This window comes from Heterocephalus glaber, unplaced genomic scaffold, assembly GCF_053883595.1.
Source record: "Heterocephalus glaber isolate CG9 unplaced genomic scaffold, H.glaber_assembly_v1.0 deba00000347, whole genome shotgun sequence".
NCBI classification, from domain to species: Eukaryota; Metazoa; Chordata; class Mammalia; order Rodentia; family Bathyergidae; genus Heterocephalus; species Heterocephalus glaber.
The window spans coordinates 53,529,112-53,547,469 of NW_028258143.1; the positions used below are offsets into that span (position 1 = coordinate 53,529,112).

Below are 18,358 nucleotides of genomic sequence, written 5' to 3' on the forward strand. Positions count from 1 at the left end.
CAAAGAATTAAAAAAGAATCATACCACACTGATGTATGTGCACCCATGTTCATAGCAGCACAATTTGTAATAGTTAAAACTTGGAAGCAGCCCAATTGCCCATCAACTGGAAACTGGATAAAGAAAATGTGTTTTTTTTTATATAAAATGGAATACCACTCAGCCATAAAGAATGAGAAATTAAGAGACATTTATAGCTAAATGGATGCACATTGAGGCGATACACTTAAGTGAAACAGGACACACGTGTAAATACTGAATAGTTTCTCTAGTGTGAGAAACTGGAAGTGTAAATAAGGACTAAAAGGTATAACAGATAATGTGAAATAGGAAGAAAAGGGGCAAAGTGGAAGAGGAAGTGGGAGGGGCAGGGGAAAGGAAAAAGGGAATGGAATTAAAATGAGAAAATGAAAAACTGGAAACAAAGTCTTTGTAAATAGGGACGGATGGAGGGGTTGAAGGGAGGGCAGGGGAATGGGGGATAAATAAGAACCAAGAGAGATTATGTAAAGGTGCAAATTTCCAATGATGAATGTCATTATATTGCATACCTAAAATGTACCAATAAAATTAAAAAAAAAGAAGTCTATGAGATTTACTTTGGTGCTCAAAACTAAGATATGTGATTTCTTCTTATACTGCTGAAAATACCTCATAAACCACAAGTGCATACATTACACCAACAGAGAAATATAACAAGAGTTTTTCAGAGCCAATTTGGTCAACTACACCTACAAGTTTAGTTTCATTTATGTTTTACTTATTTTTTTTTAACCCTTCACTTAGTTTTATTCTTACTTCTCTGATGCAGTTTACTCATTTTTATCTTAGCAAAGGGTCACTATTTGATATTCAAAAAACTGTCATATACACTTCCACATCTTTAATATGGCAATGCAATACAGCAGTAGTAGTCAAGACTGGCCTGGGTATGAATCCGCATTCCATGGGAACAGTCCTATAATCACAGAGAAACAAAAGGACAGTGGATAGGGAGAAGCAGATCTCACAAGTGTGTTAACAGGGAAGAAAAAGTAGAGCTCAGGGCCGAGGGTAGTGTGAGTTTCATCATAAAAGAAGGCTAAGTAGGGCCAGGGATTTAGCTCAGTGGTTTCGCTGCCTCCTGCGTAAGCGCAAAGACCCGAGATTGATCCCCGGTACCAAAAAAAAGAAGGCTAAGTAGCAAAACATGTCCAAATAACTAATTTATCATTATTCTTATTTTTTAAAAGTGCTTAACTTATATAGTAAAATTCCAACTGGCCCCCAAACATTTTAATACCAATTATGAAGGGAGTTTTAAAATGACCAAAAGTATAATGTCTTTAGTAGTTTCAAAGCCAGTATATGAACTTTAGCATGCACCGGTGAATTAATTGATAAGAACAGATACTAGATCTTAGCCAAAAGGCTGAGAAGTGATTGCACTGCTGAATTGAAACAAAAATATAACCCATCAGACATGAATGGGTCAGTTTTCACAATTTAGTAATTTCAAAGAAAAGATTAAATGTCCATCTACAAATTAATTAACTTTTTGGAGACAAATCCCTGGTATACTATTCTTCTGATTCCCATAAAAGACTCACTTTGAAGATACAATTGCAGCTGCCCCCCATTGCCAGTTACTGTGTCATACACACGCCTTAAAATTCTGTAATCAGCAACCACCAGGTGCCGTATCGCATTCAGCACACCACAGTCAGTCAATACAGACATCCCCAAACACACCAAGGCTGGTTTTGTCAAATGTTTTATTGAGTGTAGACATCTGGAGTACTGTAAAACATGCATTATCTGTAGATTCAAAAAGGAGCAAGCCACATTGTCCTCACTGTCAAATGTGTCAGGCTTGGCATACATGATGGAGATTAATGAAGTATCATGAGAGTAATATGGTTCTTGAGAAGCTTCTACAATTTGAAGTAGGGTCTTAATCACATGAAAGGCAAGGCTGTTCACATTGAGTCACTTACATTTCATTGGAAGTACACAGTATTTTATAATTTTAAAACAAATAAAAATAATTGTTTTGTAGAAGATTTCCACTACTCCAACTTTATTTATTTGTTCCTTCAGTTTTCAGAAATTTTAATTTAAAAAACCGTACACCTTTTGGAAGTTGTATGTTTATCTGAGCAATATCTAAAATTTTTTATTTCTTTTTTGGTTGCTGAGGTGTATTAAATTTGAAGAAGATAATATCTCCATCTTCAACAATATAATTTCTGCCTTGTTGTCTGTATTTTCCAGCCGCCTGAAAATAGGAAAATACAGAGGAAATTATTATACAGAGGTTATTGTTTTATCACTGAAAACACCAAGCAAATAGGAGCAGATACAGAGGTTTTATTTGGGTCATATTAAAAAACAAACACAAGAAAAGAAAAACAAAATATAGGAAAGGACAAGTTCAAAACCCACACCTGGAGACAAGAAAAGTACTTCTGACTTGGGCAGAACTAGACTTTCTGTATATACATTATCCTAATGTATTCTTCACTAAATTGTTGGTATATAAATATAATTATACCAATATCATTAAGTTTCATTACATGCTGTTTATGGTACAGCATGTATATGGTACATTTCTGATGTGTTTGCAAACAGCCAGGAAGTCACTGTAACAAAACAGATCAAATCAGACAGAAAAAAAGCTGCTTTATTTGCTTAAAGAAATTCTTTGGTGACAAAAAGATAGTATGGTATAAGAAAAACTATGATTAGTTGTAGTGTGCAAATTTTGAACTATTTCCTTGTAGTTTAAGTAGTCTTGACAAAGACTGTACATAGTGGTGTGTACTAGAATTCAACACTGATGAAGTTTACTGACTAAGGCTCTAGTTATAAGCAGACTCTGACAGGTTGGATAGACATTTTTCTGTTTGTAAGTCAGCAAAGCAACTGATTCCACCTGCTGGTATGCAGACCCAGACTTATAATCTGCAGCAATTTTAATACAAGTAAATGACAGTAGCAGAAAACCAGGCTCACCTCTTGGCACTTCACCTCGCCTAAGCACAGCAGGCTCTTCAACACCCTTGCTTAACACTGCACACAGCTGACACAGTCCCTTGTGACCTCACCACTGACTATGCAACAAGGAGAACCTAAGGATCTTCTGGAAAAAATTCTCAAAAGTGTTCTCCTTCTGCTAGAATTCACTGAGAGCATGAAACTTTTGCTCAATAAGATTAGTACCTCCCTTTGAAGATAGTGCTAAGTATGTTCAAAGCCAAGTGCAATTAAACTAATCAGTAATAAAAACACTAACAAAGATCATATATCTAAGGTTAAAATCAACAAATCAGATCGAAAAGACCTCATATGCATATTTTCAATTAAAGATACATTCAAAATCACCTACCAATAAAATATACTATTAAAATGAAGCTTATTTTTAAAGACAATATGCCCTAGAATTAAATAATGTATAAATAAATATTAACATTTTTGTAAAGATGTGATATACTGAAGGCCATATGCTATTTATTTCTAGAACCTAGAGCCAACTGTTATAAAACTGTACAATCTAAATCAAATACATACTGATATGACATATTAGTGTAAGTTTATATACTGTTACCACTCAAGTTTACTATTAACAGTGACAGTGTTCCTTTAAATTCTCTAGAGACCATTTAATCCATTTCCATTGCTATCAGAAACATTGGCTGAAAAAAAATCAATACCCATTTGTGAATCTTGAGTATGTATTAAACAAGACACGTCTAACCAGTTCATTTGCACTTGAAAGCAGCCATCTGTAGAAGCCAGCTTTGCCTAAGCAGATATGATTGCTAATAATGTGATATCCCTGTAGACTACAAAGCCCACACAGAGCTATTCAATATATAGTTCACAGCACTGGCATTAAATTAGTTATGCTGCACTGGTGTTAGAAAATACACATACATACTGCACACATACACAATCTTGCTCTCAAACCTAAAATCTACTTACAAAATGCAAGTAAATATTTGTTGAATAAAGAAGCATAAAGCTATTCATAAGTGTTTCATTTTGCTCAGAGTTAAAAGTCTTAAATGCTAATTTTGGAGATTAAAACCACATAAAATGTCTAATGGTATTCAATGATAAAAAGCCAGAGGTCAACCTTTTCCATTTACAGTATAATATAGCTCCCATTTAGTGATAAATATTCTAATAAGCAGGAAATATTATTTTACTATAAGATGTAGTTTCTCTGAATTTCAGTATTCACAATTCATGTTATTTTTCAAGTTTATTACAACATGGAATCCACTAAGGATTGGTAAAACAGACTTATGTAAGAGTATAAAAAAGAAGCCTTTGATTTCTGAATTCCGGTAAGAGAAAATATACTCATTTTTATCTTCTTTACTCTATGAGAAAATATATATGAATAATTCAGCATGCTGACAAGAGATTTTTTTCTAAGCCTAATTAGTATTCCTGACAAAGTTCAATATCAGTATTTGTACATCTATCTATATCAAAACAGATGACACGATTGAAAAATTAATGGTTTTGTTTAGTTGTAAACTGTACCTTCTTCCACTCTTTTAGAAAATCAAAATGGCTCTCATTCAACACTGAACCAATTATATCATGATTTTTCCCCTCCTCTTCCTGGGGTTCACCTACTAGTTCTACTCAAGTCTTGGTGTCCAGTACAATCGTTATAATCCCATGATACCAATGAGAATAAAACTTTTTATATTCCTTTAAAATTATAAAATACTAAACACAAGACAATCCTCTTTAAATCTAATGACATTTTCAAGGTGGCCTTCTTAAATTAAAGAAGCCTTCTTAGAATGTTCATTTAATCATAATTCGTTGAAGATTACTAGCTTTCTGTAAGAAAAATCTAGTATGTCCAAAAAATTAATTCTGCAACAGAATTTACATTAAAAATCATTTTACTACTCATGTGTAACACTGCTTCACTATTAGTGCCTGCAAATCAAATTATACTGATTAGCTAAAATAGAGTACAATTTTGGACCTGCCCTCTAGTGTTGAGAAAGCAAATCAAATTCCCAAAGATCTTTAAACAAAAAAAGTAAAACTATGAAGTTTCAGCAACAACTGGTCTTATTTAACTAAGTTTCTACTCCTTTCCTTGAATTAATCTAATCATAAGTATATATGACTGCTATTTCAGATATTTAAGTATAGTGAGTATAATCTTTCATTGGCCATCAGTGAATAAATTCTTTGAAATGATTTAAAATGACTGAAAGCCAGTTTATTTTTATTTTCAGTTACAGGGAAAAAACCCCCCACACAACTACTGACAAATTCACAATCTTTAAATATGATCTAAAAAGAATGTGAACATACACAAGCTCTTCAATTAAATCCTGCTAACCTTAGTTTACTTTAGACTACATAACTTAAAAGATATTCATTCTTATCACGGATATCTTTACATCATTTCAAAAATTGTGAAATACAAAAATAAAAAATGTCATTCCTACCTTGACTGCATTTTCAGAACCTTCCTCTTTAAAATCTTCATATTTCATTACTTCAGCCATAATGAATCCCTTTTCAAAATCTGTGTGAATCTTTCCTGCAGCCTGAGGAGCTTTCGTCCCTTTCTTTGAAAAGAAAGACCAGAGAAAACTAATTGGACTTAAGATGTTTGATTGTAAGCACAGAATGTCTCTTCTCTGATCTGTGGTTGGTTCAACTAACACTTAGTTTAATACCAGTTAAGATGTCAGGTATACAATTAGTATTTTCCAACACTGGGCACTATCTGTACAGCAGATTTAGCATGGATAGATAAGCAGATATTAAAGAAGCCTAGCTTTGTTTTTCTTAACAGCCAGGCACAGTTTTATTGATTTAGATGCGGTGGTCTGGTTTTGGTGTAAGTTTCATTTCGATTTTCTATCTTCACAGTAGAAAAAATAAAGATTTTAAAGTAACTTTCAAGCTGAATTATCAAAGGTTTTAAAAAGATAAAAAGCCCTCAAAATTTCTGCTCATCTAAAGAACATACAAAAATCAATAGATAAAGGGACAGTTTTAAGGCATTTCTAACAAATCACATAATCTATGTTCAACAAATAATTCTGAAATTCTCAAGAAATTTTAATATGATTTTTTAACATCTTGCATAATACACTCTGCCTCTAAGCACCATGAAGGAAATTCAAGTTGAGATAGGAAGAGAAATGTCTTATAATTACCCTATATGTTAAATTACAAAGGCATACATTCTAGACACACACAACCATAGGAAGAAATCTGAGAAATAATGGTGACCTAAAGCCTGCTTAATAAAGCATGTTAAAGTGATAAGGAATCTGACACTATAAAGCACAGTTTTTACAATAAAAGATGTATTGAGTTAATATGGCTACTCACTGATGCTTACCTGACTAAATATCTTGGCACATTAAATCATCGATACTTACAATCAGTCTTAAGATAAACCAGCTTTGACATTTTCAAGCCCAGAGCTTGCTTTCTTTCCTGCTTCATATACTTAAGTTTGAAGTTTTAAGGCTTTAAAATATATAGTAAAAAAAAACACTGGCAATTTGTTTACCAAGTTGGATCTGCTTTGACACTATTTTAAAAATCTATATAAAAGGACCTTGGTCAGAAGTCAAACATTTTTTTTTTTTTACAAAGGGGAGAAGAGATAAAAGGTGACTCACATTCACATAAGGCATTTAACATTGTGTTGAACTGCCTCCATGTTTCTATCCACATTAAAGCAAAATAAATGTAACAATAAATTACAGTAGTTACAGCACACAGAAATCAAAGCAACACTAAAATTTATCATGTACTATATATTTTTAAAAGGATAATAAAAGACTTAATGAGTCATTAAATCTAAAAGTTCTGGCATTATTTTTATATTCTGTAACACTATTTAGGACTATATATATTTCAAAATATTTTTCAACAGTAACTACTGTATTACAATATATTTATATTTAAAAGCAAACCATTACAGTTCAGTTTCTACTGTCCTTTGGGAATAAATCAGTCATTCTCTCTGGTCATATTCAGTATACATCAATATTTAAAATACATATCACATTTTTAAAGAAGGCTGAACACATAAAACTAAAAATAAATATCACCTCCGTGAATTCAAATAAAAAGCATTATTATACATTGAGTTTAGCTTTTTGAGTTCACTATGTATCTATGAAAAGCATAATGATGTCATATTGCTTTTATTGCTGAAAATGTAATCTGAGCAAAGCAAAGGAGGGAAGAACCACCCGCAACCCAAACAAACTTAGCGAATACAAAATGAAAAGCAACATCAATTTCACTGCAGACAAACCCAGTCACACAGATTAAGCAAGCACAATACTGGTGCGTCTTATCTCTGACCACAGGAGGAGGGTAGACAGATTCTACAGGATGAAGAAATTCAGACTATGTAATAGGCAGAATCAATTGTTACCTGCCTCAATCAATGCCGCTCCACTTTCACTGTTCAGCAGCTCACAAATAATTAAAGTTATCCTGGACAAAAACCTCATCTGTAATGACTAGCTAACCGCCACCATGACAAACTTCAAAGTCAGTGATATCAATCTGAATTCAATAGTGTGGAACTGGATATAGCTGATGAATAAGTATGAATCTTACCCTGATGGTCCATGCACGTACTTCATCTGGGCCTGCAGTGAAAAAGTATTCTAGTTGGAGTGCTGCAAACCCAGCCTTAATGATCTTTGGCAAAGCACTGAAATAAAATGAAACAAATTCACTCAACATATAAGTTGACTGTACCACAGATAGGTACAGAGCTAAAACTATTCATCTCAAGCAGATAATGTTAAAGATATTCGTAAATGAGCATTCATGTTTTGTAACACACTTGAAGAGGTCAGGAAGTAAGGGAATATTTCTAAAAACAGCCCGTCTAAAATTGGTTTTAATTATACTAGCCTGAGGATATTATTTTAAATTATTTACTATCAAAAAAAAGAAAAATTAGATCTAGCCAGCTCATGATTATTGTCATCCATTATTAACTGTCTGCAGAACTTGGGTCATAAAAACAAAATTATCTGACTGAAATCCAATATTCTAACAATATATTACTGTTACTCAGAAAAAATTATGGCAAGTGATTCACCCTTTCCCCTCCCCCACTGAACATGACGAAAGAGTTTTGGCGATCATCCCTCCTCAAAAATATACATAACTAATACCTATGTTATAATTAAAACACTGTACAGAGATGACAGATGACAGTTAAAAACTTAATTTAAAATAAATCTTTTCACTCTGTCTCATGGTAAAGAAAGGAGAAGATTCCCTCTTTATAATGGTAATTACTCTGTCATTTATTATTCTATCAGCGCAAGCAATTAAATTACTGCAAGGAAATAGTTGATAATAAAGTGTAGGGAAAATGAATGCTAATTAACCTTTGTGTCATGTTCGCTTCCAGATACTTCTGTCTCTCCTCAGCACTCAATTCTTGCAACTTGAGTTCCAAGGCCCCACTAAAAGGAATGACCAAGGCACCTGGGTCATACTTGTCCACCCACTCTTTAATTTTTATCAACCTGTAGACAAAAAGGGGCACAACATTATCTTGTAGTGCATGCATGACTGTACCACATTCATTATTATCAAGTAGCACATACATATTCATAAGAATTGCACGGTTTTATGATGCCATCTTTTTGTGTATAGCTTTCCAAGGTCAAGGCATTAACAGGCAGCAACTGCTTCAGGTACATGCCATAATATTTTACTGTAATCTAGTTTTACTTCAGCACATTAGCTATAGGAACTGTTTTACAAATATTTTAAAACTTTTTTTTTTTGGTACCAGGGATCGAACTTGGGACCTTGCACTTGTGAGGCAGGCGCTGGAACCACTGAGCTAAATTCCCAGCTCTAAAAACTTTTAAAAGTCACATTAAATTTGTTCAGCATTAACATTTGCACCCTTGAATACAATGTCAATTTCATAATCTTATTTTTTTTACAAAGCTTTATTTATTTATTTATTTATTTATTTATTTATTTATTTATTTATGGTACCGGGGATAGAACTCGGGACCTTGCGCCTATGAGGCAGGCAGTGGAAACAAAGTATTTTTTAAAAAGAACAAAGTTCTGTTTGTATAGGAATCACACCTAAAAATGCCATCTAATTTGAGAAATACCATCCAGATATTTATATGCCAGTTTAGTTTTCCTTAACAGAACTTTCAGTTGCCACTGGTTTTGAGAGATTTTTGCTGACCAAAACCAAAGTAAACAAGTGCAGAAACATAGATTATGGTGTGAATATAGTCAATACAGTTCTTATAAACCTTTTGTAGACTCATGAATAACAGAGCTGCAGAGGAAATACATCTTCAATCACAAAGGATTTGGGAAGCCCAATCAGTTTTCTTAGAAGACATTACTGAGTTGGGCTTTTTTCCCTTCAAAATATGGAATATTCTGGAAAACTGGTAATTAGAACATAAATAAGTGTAGTAAATAAAACTAAAAAATTCCAATCCTAGTTTTTCATCTCTGGGCAAGTTACTAAACCTTTTCTTTTTGGAATGCTGAGAATTGAACACATGCTAGGCAGATGCTTTCTCAGGGAGCCACACTCCTAGCCCTACTAAACCTTTTTCTAAGCCTCAGTCATCTTATTTGTAGAAGGGAAGATAATAATAGTATACATATTACATTATAAAGAAACCAGAAAAATAATGCCTGCAAACAGTAAACAAATAACTAATAGGAGCATTCATTTTCATTCTCAAATAATCATAGCATATATAGCATGCTATTATTCTAGAAGTATATTTGGTACAGGTCTGACCATAGATTCAATTGAAATTTATATTAAAAATTTTAATGTTATGCCATAGTCTTACATAATCCCACCCGCTCCTGTATTTAAACCAAGGTTTTAATAGCTACCATGGCAAAATACTGTGGCAGAAATCCTTTAAATAATCACTGTGTCATTTTATGGGAAAAGAAAAACAAGAACTAAACCACAAATCCATCAAAACTTAACTATCAAAGAAAATAGCAGGGGATCATAGTTATTAGAAAATTAAGAATATGGCTCACTGAACAGTATTTAAGATAAGAAAAGGAGTAAAAAATTCACACGACAGTTTATACATGCTTGTTATACAAAGGTAACTACTCACTTAATATGTTATTAGTGGCTTTTGATCTTCATAATACCTTTTGTTTCCTTTTGTTCATATTCTAAAAACTAGACCAATCCCTAAGATTTGCTTTGGAATAAAATATGTGGCCATTAAAGTATGATTTAAACCAGATATTTTCTTATCCAAAATTATGAAGGAGAGGATAAAAGAAAAAAGGGGGGAAATTTAAATTGGTACTTCTGCCTATAATATCATGGCATTCTAAGTTGTACAGATGTACACTATTCAAACAAAACTATATTAAAATGTTATCATCAATGGTTTAGTAGCATACTATTATACAAGTTAAAAATCAAATATGTAATTTTAAAAAGCAGATCACATAGCAAATACAGATTCAATGAAAGTGAAATAAAACAAGCCCATTTGTAAAGTAACATAAAAATATCATGCACATTTTGTTTCATAAATATGGTCAACATAAGTAATAAAACTGGAACTGTTATGAAACAAGATGAGAAATAATTACTTTGGCTAAAACATCAATTCGAAATAACAATAGTTCTACCCTGTCATTTTAACAGCCTTTCCTGCAGTGCCCTCAGAGGGATTATTTGCATTCCTCAGGTGTTCTATTGTACAATTCAGATGAATAAAGACTTACAAATCATTCCTCTACCGCCAATGTAAGACTTTGATCTGGTGAATACACCATTGTACCTTAACTATAATTGGCAAAAAAACCTGACAGTGTAGAGCACCACAAGCTTAATAACAAAGGAGAATATCTCAAAGTGTTGACAGATGATCTTCATAATGCAGAAGCAGAGCGGGTACATTTTAGCAGTAAATGAGCACTGAGGTCTAAAGGTCTCTAAAGTGACTGACATCAGACCTGCTATAGCCTCAGTAAAAGAAAAGGTACCGTAGCACTCTCCGTAAAGTGAGTTAGGCTCTTTGCTTGCAAGCTTCACTTTTGTGACTTTCACTGTCATAGAAAACACAGGGAAGATGAAAAGTGAGTTAGGTTCTTTGGCTGTCTGCTTTACTTTTGTGACTTTCCCTATCAAACAAAAGTCAGAAATGTCTCAAAGTGATTTTTAATTACATACCTGAAATAAGCCTTGGGTAATTAAAAAATGACTCAGTTTCAAGATGGACATTTGATTACGGTATCTATTAGGTCTGATGGTTACAAAAGCATGATAATGAGGCCAAGATCACAAGTCTGTACCCCATAGGGACCAGTTACCTTTTGCAGAAAAATGTCTATTCTCTTGCTACAAACCATACCCCAAACTATGGCTAGTCATCTCAAAAATGTGTGCTATTGGCACATGAGGGTTATGGGAAACTAAAGTTGAGCTCTGTTGGCATGACTAGAAAAAATTCCTAAGCATCTCCCATCAAAGAGATTGATAAATAATTTTGATGCACAAGTGTGAGCAAATGTCTAAAGAAATCAATCCAATTGAAAGTGACCAAATAGTGGTGATTTGTCACAGAATATCTAATTATATTGAGAGGGAGAGAAGAAACAGGACAGTAGACTCCCAAGGAGTTAAACTGTGAACCCTTACATAAATACATTTTGCAATTTTATGTGCACAGATTACTACAAGAGGATCCATCCTTCTCAAAAAGAAGCCAAAGTCATGTTTGACTTCCTCAAAGTCTTCAAAGTGGCAAATGCAAGAACTGCCATTAGTTGTATTTTTCTCCCTGGTAGTAATTCCACAGCAAGAGGACAAAGCAGGGACAACTAGTTTTAAAACTAAAAGTGATACTCAGATACATTAGAAGGCCCAATCCTTTGGTGGAATATGATCTTTAGTATTACATTAAAAGTAATGTGTAAAAGTTACCATTAGTCTTGTAATCTGATATTCTTAGCAAATCTTGAATTCTAGATTCCAAAAATTTTACTTTCCCCAAAAGTTAGTTCACATTTTATATTTCTTTTCCTAGATACTTGTTTTAATTTTTATGGTGCTAGAATCAAACCTAGGGGCTCAGACATGCTGGGCAAGTTTTTATCCTGAGCTACATCTCCAGAAGAAACTCCAAAAAAGTAAATTCTAGTCAGTCTGATTAGTGTCTGGAAAGCTAACTCTTCTTCTAAAAAGAGAGCCTCATCTTGATACACGTTAACAGCTTCAAGTTTTATTATTCCTGCCTGACTTCATGAGGTTGTAGAGAATAACACTGGCAATTTTGCTACTCAAAGTATGATCGCATCATGTGAGTGCTTGTTACAAATGCAGAATCCTGGGCCCTACCCCAGATCAGAATCTGCATTTTAACAAGATATCCAGGCAACCCATATGTATGTTTTTAGAAACCCTGAACTTAATAATTTTAAAAGAAAAGCATATTAAATGAAAGCATGGGAATGTCTGAGATGACTATGCAGACTAAATGATAAGAGACAGACGTTGACTACCTATTCCACTGATACAGAAAAGTGAGAATGATAGTCTCAGATAACAGTAAAAATAATTAGGTTTAGATCATAGCATTGCCATGTTGAACAGTTTCTCACTTTGAGACATAATTATGCTTCTTTTATTCTAATAAGCCTCAATACCTGAAAAAAAGCATCTGTAGTAAAGTTAGCTTTGGGGTTTAGATTCAGTATATGAGAAGTGATTCCAGGAGAAAGGACTCTGTGAAGTCTGAATTCATATCAAGTGAAAGGAATACTGTCACAAACTGTTCCCTACTAGGACCTCAGAGAAATGCTCTGTGAAAAGTTCCATTCATTTCATAGTCACAGTAATAAAGTGTACGCACATTATGTTTATGAAAGGAAATAAATGCTAGAGAAACAGGCACTACTTTTGTAGCAGATAAAAACTTGATTTGAGGATTTCTCTTTTGATTGTACTGATAACTGGAAGGCTATCAAAAAATTGAAATGATAGGTGTTATGACAAGCAGGCAACCTTAAAAGCAAATTAGAAGACATTTAATCTTAATACTGGGCTCACCATGACTCCAGGATTATTTCCAAATATACTACTAAAAATGGTAACACATGCAGTTAATCTATATGTGATGAACATGTATCAACTGTATGGAAATAGTTTCTATGTTTAGCAAAATGGTTCCATTAAAAAAAAAACTTCCTTGGGGCCGGGGATGTAACTGAGTGGCACACCACCTGCCTGGCAAATGTGAGGCCAAGTTCAATTCCCAGTACCAAAAAAACAAAAAACAAAAAACCCCACACAAAACCAAACCAAAACAAACTTCTTTGCACTGAATAAACACATGGAAAGGAAATATCATGGTAATTTATAATTATTTCAGTTATAGCTCTCCAGTTTCCAACTAGCAAATTGGAGCACATGAGCTAGTTCTGGTCAGTGCAGTCAGTGGGGCACTAGGCAGAGCCTTCTGGGAGCTTTGGGACAAGATTTTAAAAGTTGTATTTGGGCCAGGTGTGGTGGCACCAGTCTGTAATCCCGGCACTCGGGAGGCTGAGGCAGGAGGATTGTCATGAGTTTGAGGACAGCCTGGACTACATAGTGAGTTCAAGGACAGCCTGAAGTACATAGTGAGACCCTGTTTCAAAAAACCAAAAGGACCAAACCAAACCAAGCAAAAAAGCCCCAAAACCCCAAAAACCAAAACCAACCAACCAAACAAAATCACAAAAAGTTCCACTTGGTTCTTAAAAAGAGAAGAAGATCTCTGCTGGACACTATTTGGATCTTACCCCTAGAACTCTAGCAGTCATTTTGTGATCAAAAGTATGGAAGTGAGGAAAGATGGGAAAATCCCCTGTTCTTGAACTAACCATCTCAGGAGACAAACCAGCATGATTCTTAGTATATATTAGGACTGCCCTTGTTATTTGTAGCTGAAAGCATCCTGATACTGATGCTTTGGAGGATTACTGATACTACCCTCATTTACCTATATGACTGCAGCACCTCTTAAGTAGTAACTTCAATCTATTCTTTAGATACAGCCTCCTCTAGAGCTTTCCTCATGCTCCCATGAGGATAAACACTACCACCACATTCCACTGTACACTATCGACTGCCTGTTTTCTTGCTTATCTCCTCCCACTACAGAAAAAACTTCTCAGGTCAGGGCTGTGTCTGTTTCTTGAGATCCCCACAGAATCCTCCCAGCACAGTGGATGCTCATTTTCTGAATGGATTAGGCAGCAAAAGCTGTAGTTAATTCAGGTTGAGCATCCTTAATATAACAATCTGGGGTGCTCTGAAATTTGAAACTTTCTGAGCATCAAGGGGTACAAAATGTTTTGATTTTGGAGCATTTCAGATTTTGTATTTGGAGATGCTCAACCAGTAAAGTTTATACAAATATTCTAAAATTCTGAAAAACTCTGAGCTCCAAAACATTTCTGGTTTCAAGCATTTCTGGATAAAGGGTATTCAACCCATCACTAGCTAAGTGACTCCAGTTGGTTCTTTAATATCCCTTGCCTTTAATTCAGCTGTCCACAAACTGGCCTATGTTAGTAGTTTTCAACCTGTTCTGAGTTCCCTAAAGGATTCCCCAAGGTAGTCAAGGAGGGAAAAGGGTAGGGAGAGCAATGGAGGAAGGAAGAGTGAGACTTTGGACCCTCTATTCTTGCATTTCAACCAGAGCTGCTTCATTATTATATGTAAAAGATTTCACCTGAAGATAGAGTTCTATTGTTTTGTGTTTTTTTGGTACTGGGGATCGAACTCAGTCCTTGCACTTGCGGGGCAGGCAGTGGAACCACTGAGCTAAATCCCCAGCCCCCTCTATTGTTTTTAATCACTCTAAAATTCACTGATTTTCTTCTGATGAAAAATTCTTTACACTTTACAACATATGCCAGGAATTAAACAAGTACAAGCACTGAAATCTTCAGGCAATTCACTCACATTAAAAAAAAAAGTCTCTCCCTTTCCCTTTTCTTTTTCTCTCTATTCCCTTACTTTAACTTACTTTTCTTCATATCATTTATTATATATGTTATGTACTTAATGTTTGTCTTCTAGACAGTGTTGATAGACCCACTTGTCCAGTCGTTAGGGAAAGGAATTCTGTGGATATTCTGTCAGTATCACCCATAAAAGTACTTGGCACAAGTACTGATGTTCAATAAATTCTGGGGCCGGGGATTTAGCTCAGTGGTTCCAGCACCTGCCTCGCAAGTGCAAGTTCAATCCCTGGTACCAAAACAAAACAAAACAACAACAACAAAAATTCTGGGTGGAACAATAAACAGAAATGAATTAAGTTGAAATTTTGTCTACAAATTATCAAAGGATATTCAGAAGCACATAGGATTCTTACTTTCCCTATCTACTTGTCTTCTACCAAAATTAACTTTTAGAAACTTGCAAGCTATAGTTATTTTGAGCACTGGAGGTATACTTGTATTTTAGAAAGAATAGTGAAGTGAAAAATTATAGCAGAACTTGGAGGAAGCAAACCTGATTACTGTAAGGCTACTTTTAACAAAAATTCACAGCTATGTAAGGTTATTTTTATTCCTAAGTTATAGCTATCAAGTCTGAGCAATCACACTACAAACCATCTCAAGGTTCATTATGAATGTACCAAAATGAGCACCTCAAACTTTGAGATGCTCATTGAATCTTGGGCTTAAGCCCCTTCGTGGCTACTCAATTAAGATTTCTATCGATGGTAAGAGGCCCCAAGTATGTCATGGCATTGAAGCTTTAAAACAGCATTTCTCAAAATATAGTTGGTAAACAATCTGTAAACCCAGGACTTTACCAGAAGACCCTCCTATAAATTTAAAATTTCTAGAAGTGGGAATTTATATTTAACCCTTATAACACTTTGCAGTCTGATGTCTGAGAATCACTGTTTTTTGAATCTGTATTTGATCTTTGCAATTTTATATTCTGGGCTTAAATATTACACACAGAAATACTGTCATTATAGTTGTTATGATGTATGGAAGCCAACAGCTGTATCTTGAGACTTAAACCTTGTAAATTGCAAGAAAAATTTCCAACTATGTTATGACCCTATACACGAGATGGAATTATTTCGGATACCCTTGTGGCCACCAATTAAACTAATTTCCATTTTTATTCAAAGAGCAAAATACCAGGCTGGTATAGTCAATAATCAAAATATACATATCCATAGGAAGAGCTACAAACCTCTTTCTTTTGTTCTAGTACCGGTGATTGAACTCAGGACCTTGTGCTTGGCTAGGCAGGCATGGTGCCACTGAGCCACATCCCCAGCCCTTACAAATCTTGATTATATTGTCATAAGCAGTTCTCTAAGAATACAGATGGTATGAGAGATGGGGTATTAATATCCAATTAGTGAAGATGGAAAAAACTACCTTCGATATCTACAGAGGGAGGCGGGGAAGGTGCTGAAGAGTGAGTGTGTCTATTTTGGGGGGAGAAAGAGAGCATGCTTTACAGTATGTATACCATAGTGGTCTTATTACAAAGAAACACAGTACCATAAAGATGATGAAAATTTTAGTGCTGGGTCCTTTTGACATTGGTCAAAATTTATGAAGGGGATACAAAGGACAAAAACTAAACTAAGAAAGAAATACATTTAACAAAAGAAGTTAAGATAGGTGCACGGAAAGCTACAAAGCAGAAATTTAAAAAGGGTTAAATAAATGGAAAGGCATCCTGTGTTAGAGCACTGGAAACAATGTTTTTTTTTTTTTTGGTACCAGGGATCAAACTCAGGTCCTTACGCTTGTGTAGCAGGCAGCGAAACCACTGAGCTAAATCCCTGGCCCGGAAACAATGTTTTTAAGAGGGCAACACTGACCTGCAGACTCAAGCAATCACTATCAAAATTACAACTGCTTTTTAACTTACTATATAACTACAGTAATCAAGACTATATGGCACTGGCCTAAGGTTAGACATATAAATCAGTAGAGAAGAGAGTTCAGAAATAAATCTATACATCTACAGTCAATTGAGTTTTTAATAAATGTGGTAAACATAAAAATTAGGATCTTATGATGTATATATTTACCAAAATACACAGCCTAGTATTGACTATATTCACATTCTTATGCAACTTATTTCCAGAATTTACCATTTTGCAAATCTGAAATTCTGTCTCCCTTGAGTAAAATTTCCCTTTTCCCATCCCTGCCACCCTCTATTTCATTTTCTGTGTCTGAGTTTGACTACTTTAGATACCTCATATGGATAATATCTGTCTTTTTGTGACTAATTTTGCTGAGTACAATGTCCTCAGGTTCATCCATGTTGTTGAATGTGACAGGATTTCCTTCTTTGTCAATGCCAAATAATTCTACACTGTATGTATATTACATTTTCTTTATCCATTCATCTGTTGATGAACACTTGAGCTGCTTCTACCTCTTAGCTATTATGAATAATGCTGCAATAAACACGGGTATGCAAATATGTCCTTCAGAGCCCATTTTCAATTTTTTTGGAAGTAGGATTGGTGGGTCATAAAGTAATTCTGTTTAGCTTTTGCAGGAAGTACTGAACTTTTTCCCATTGTGGTTGGACCACTTCATGTTCCTACAAGTAATGCAAAAGGGTTCCAATTTCTCCAAATCTTTGACACCAAGTGTTATTTGCTAGCTTTTGATAGTGGACATTCTAATGGGTATGAGATGATATCTCACTGTGGTTTTTTGGTTTTTTTTGTTTTTGGTACTAGGGATCGAACTTGGGTCCTTGCGCTTGCGAGGCAGGTGGCAGAACCACTGAGCCAAATCCCCAGCCCTCTCATTGTGGTTTTGATTTGTATTTCTCTAATGATTAGTGATGTGATGTTGAACATCTTTTCATATGCTTATTGACCATTTGTATATCCCCTTTGGAAATATGTCCATTTAAATCTTTTGCCCATTTAAAAAATTGGGTTGTTCCCAAGTTTGATCCCCAGTACTTAAAAAAACAAACAAACTGGGTTGTTGCTGAGTTGATGATTATTGATTTTTGAAAAGGGTCACAGAACAATTCAATGGTTAAAGAATTGCCAAAATTGGTGCTTAGACAACTGGATATCCACATAAAAAAATTTAAATGGACCAAAGGTCTAAATTTTGTAAAAGTTAATTTTAATTTTGTAAATCAAAAGACACAATCAAGAAAGTGAAAAGACGATTCACAGAATGAAAGAAAAATCTCGGGAAATCATATATGGAGGGGTACAGTAGCTAGAATATACAGAGAACTTTTATTGTTATAACTCACCAATAGAAAGACAAACTAAACTTAAAAAGAGATTTA

The 18,358-nt window shown here is 34.5% G+C and overlaps 1 protein-coding gene across 4 annotated transcripts in view; it reads right to left on the bottom strand.

Moving 5' to 3' along the window:
• Nucleotides 1-1,737: 1,737 nt before the first annotated feature.
• Nucleotides 1,738-18,358, bottom strand: part of Ola1 (Obg like ATPase 1) — a 174,603-nt gene continuing 157,982 nt past the window's right edge. For all 4 annotated transcript variants that reach the window (XM_087200550.1, XM_004857694.4, XM_087200543.1 and 1 more), the window contains 4 exons: nucleotides 8,406-8,546; nucleotides 7,618-7,714; nucleotides 5,469-5,591; nucleotides 1,738-2,257 (listed from right to left, as the gene is read on the bottom strand). In XM_087200550.1, coding sequence (XP_087056676.1) covers nucleotides 2,156-2,257; nucleotides 5,469-5,591; nucleotides 7,618-7,714; nucleotides 8,406-8,546 — 463 coding nt within the window. In that variant the 3' untranslated portion in view covers nucleotides 1,738-2,155. The remainder of the gene's footprint in view (nucleotides 2,258-5,468; nucleotides 5,592-7,617; nucleotides 7,715-8,405; nucleotides 8,547-18,358) is intronic.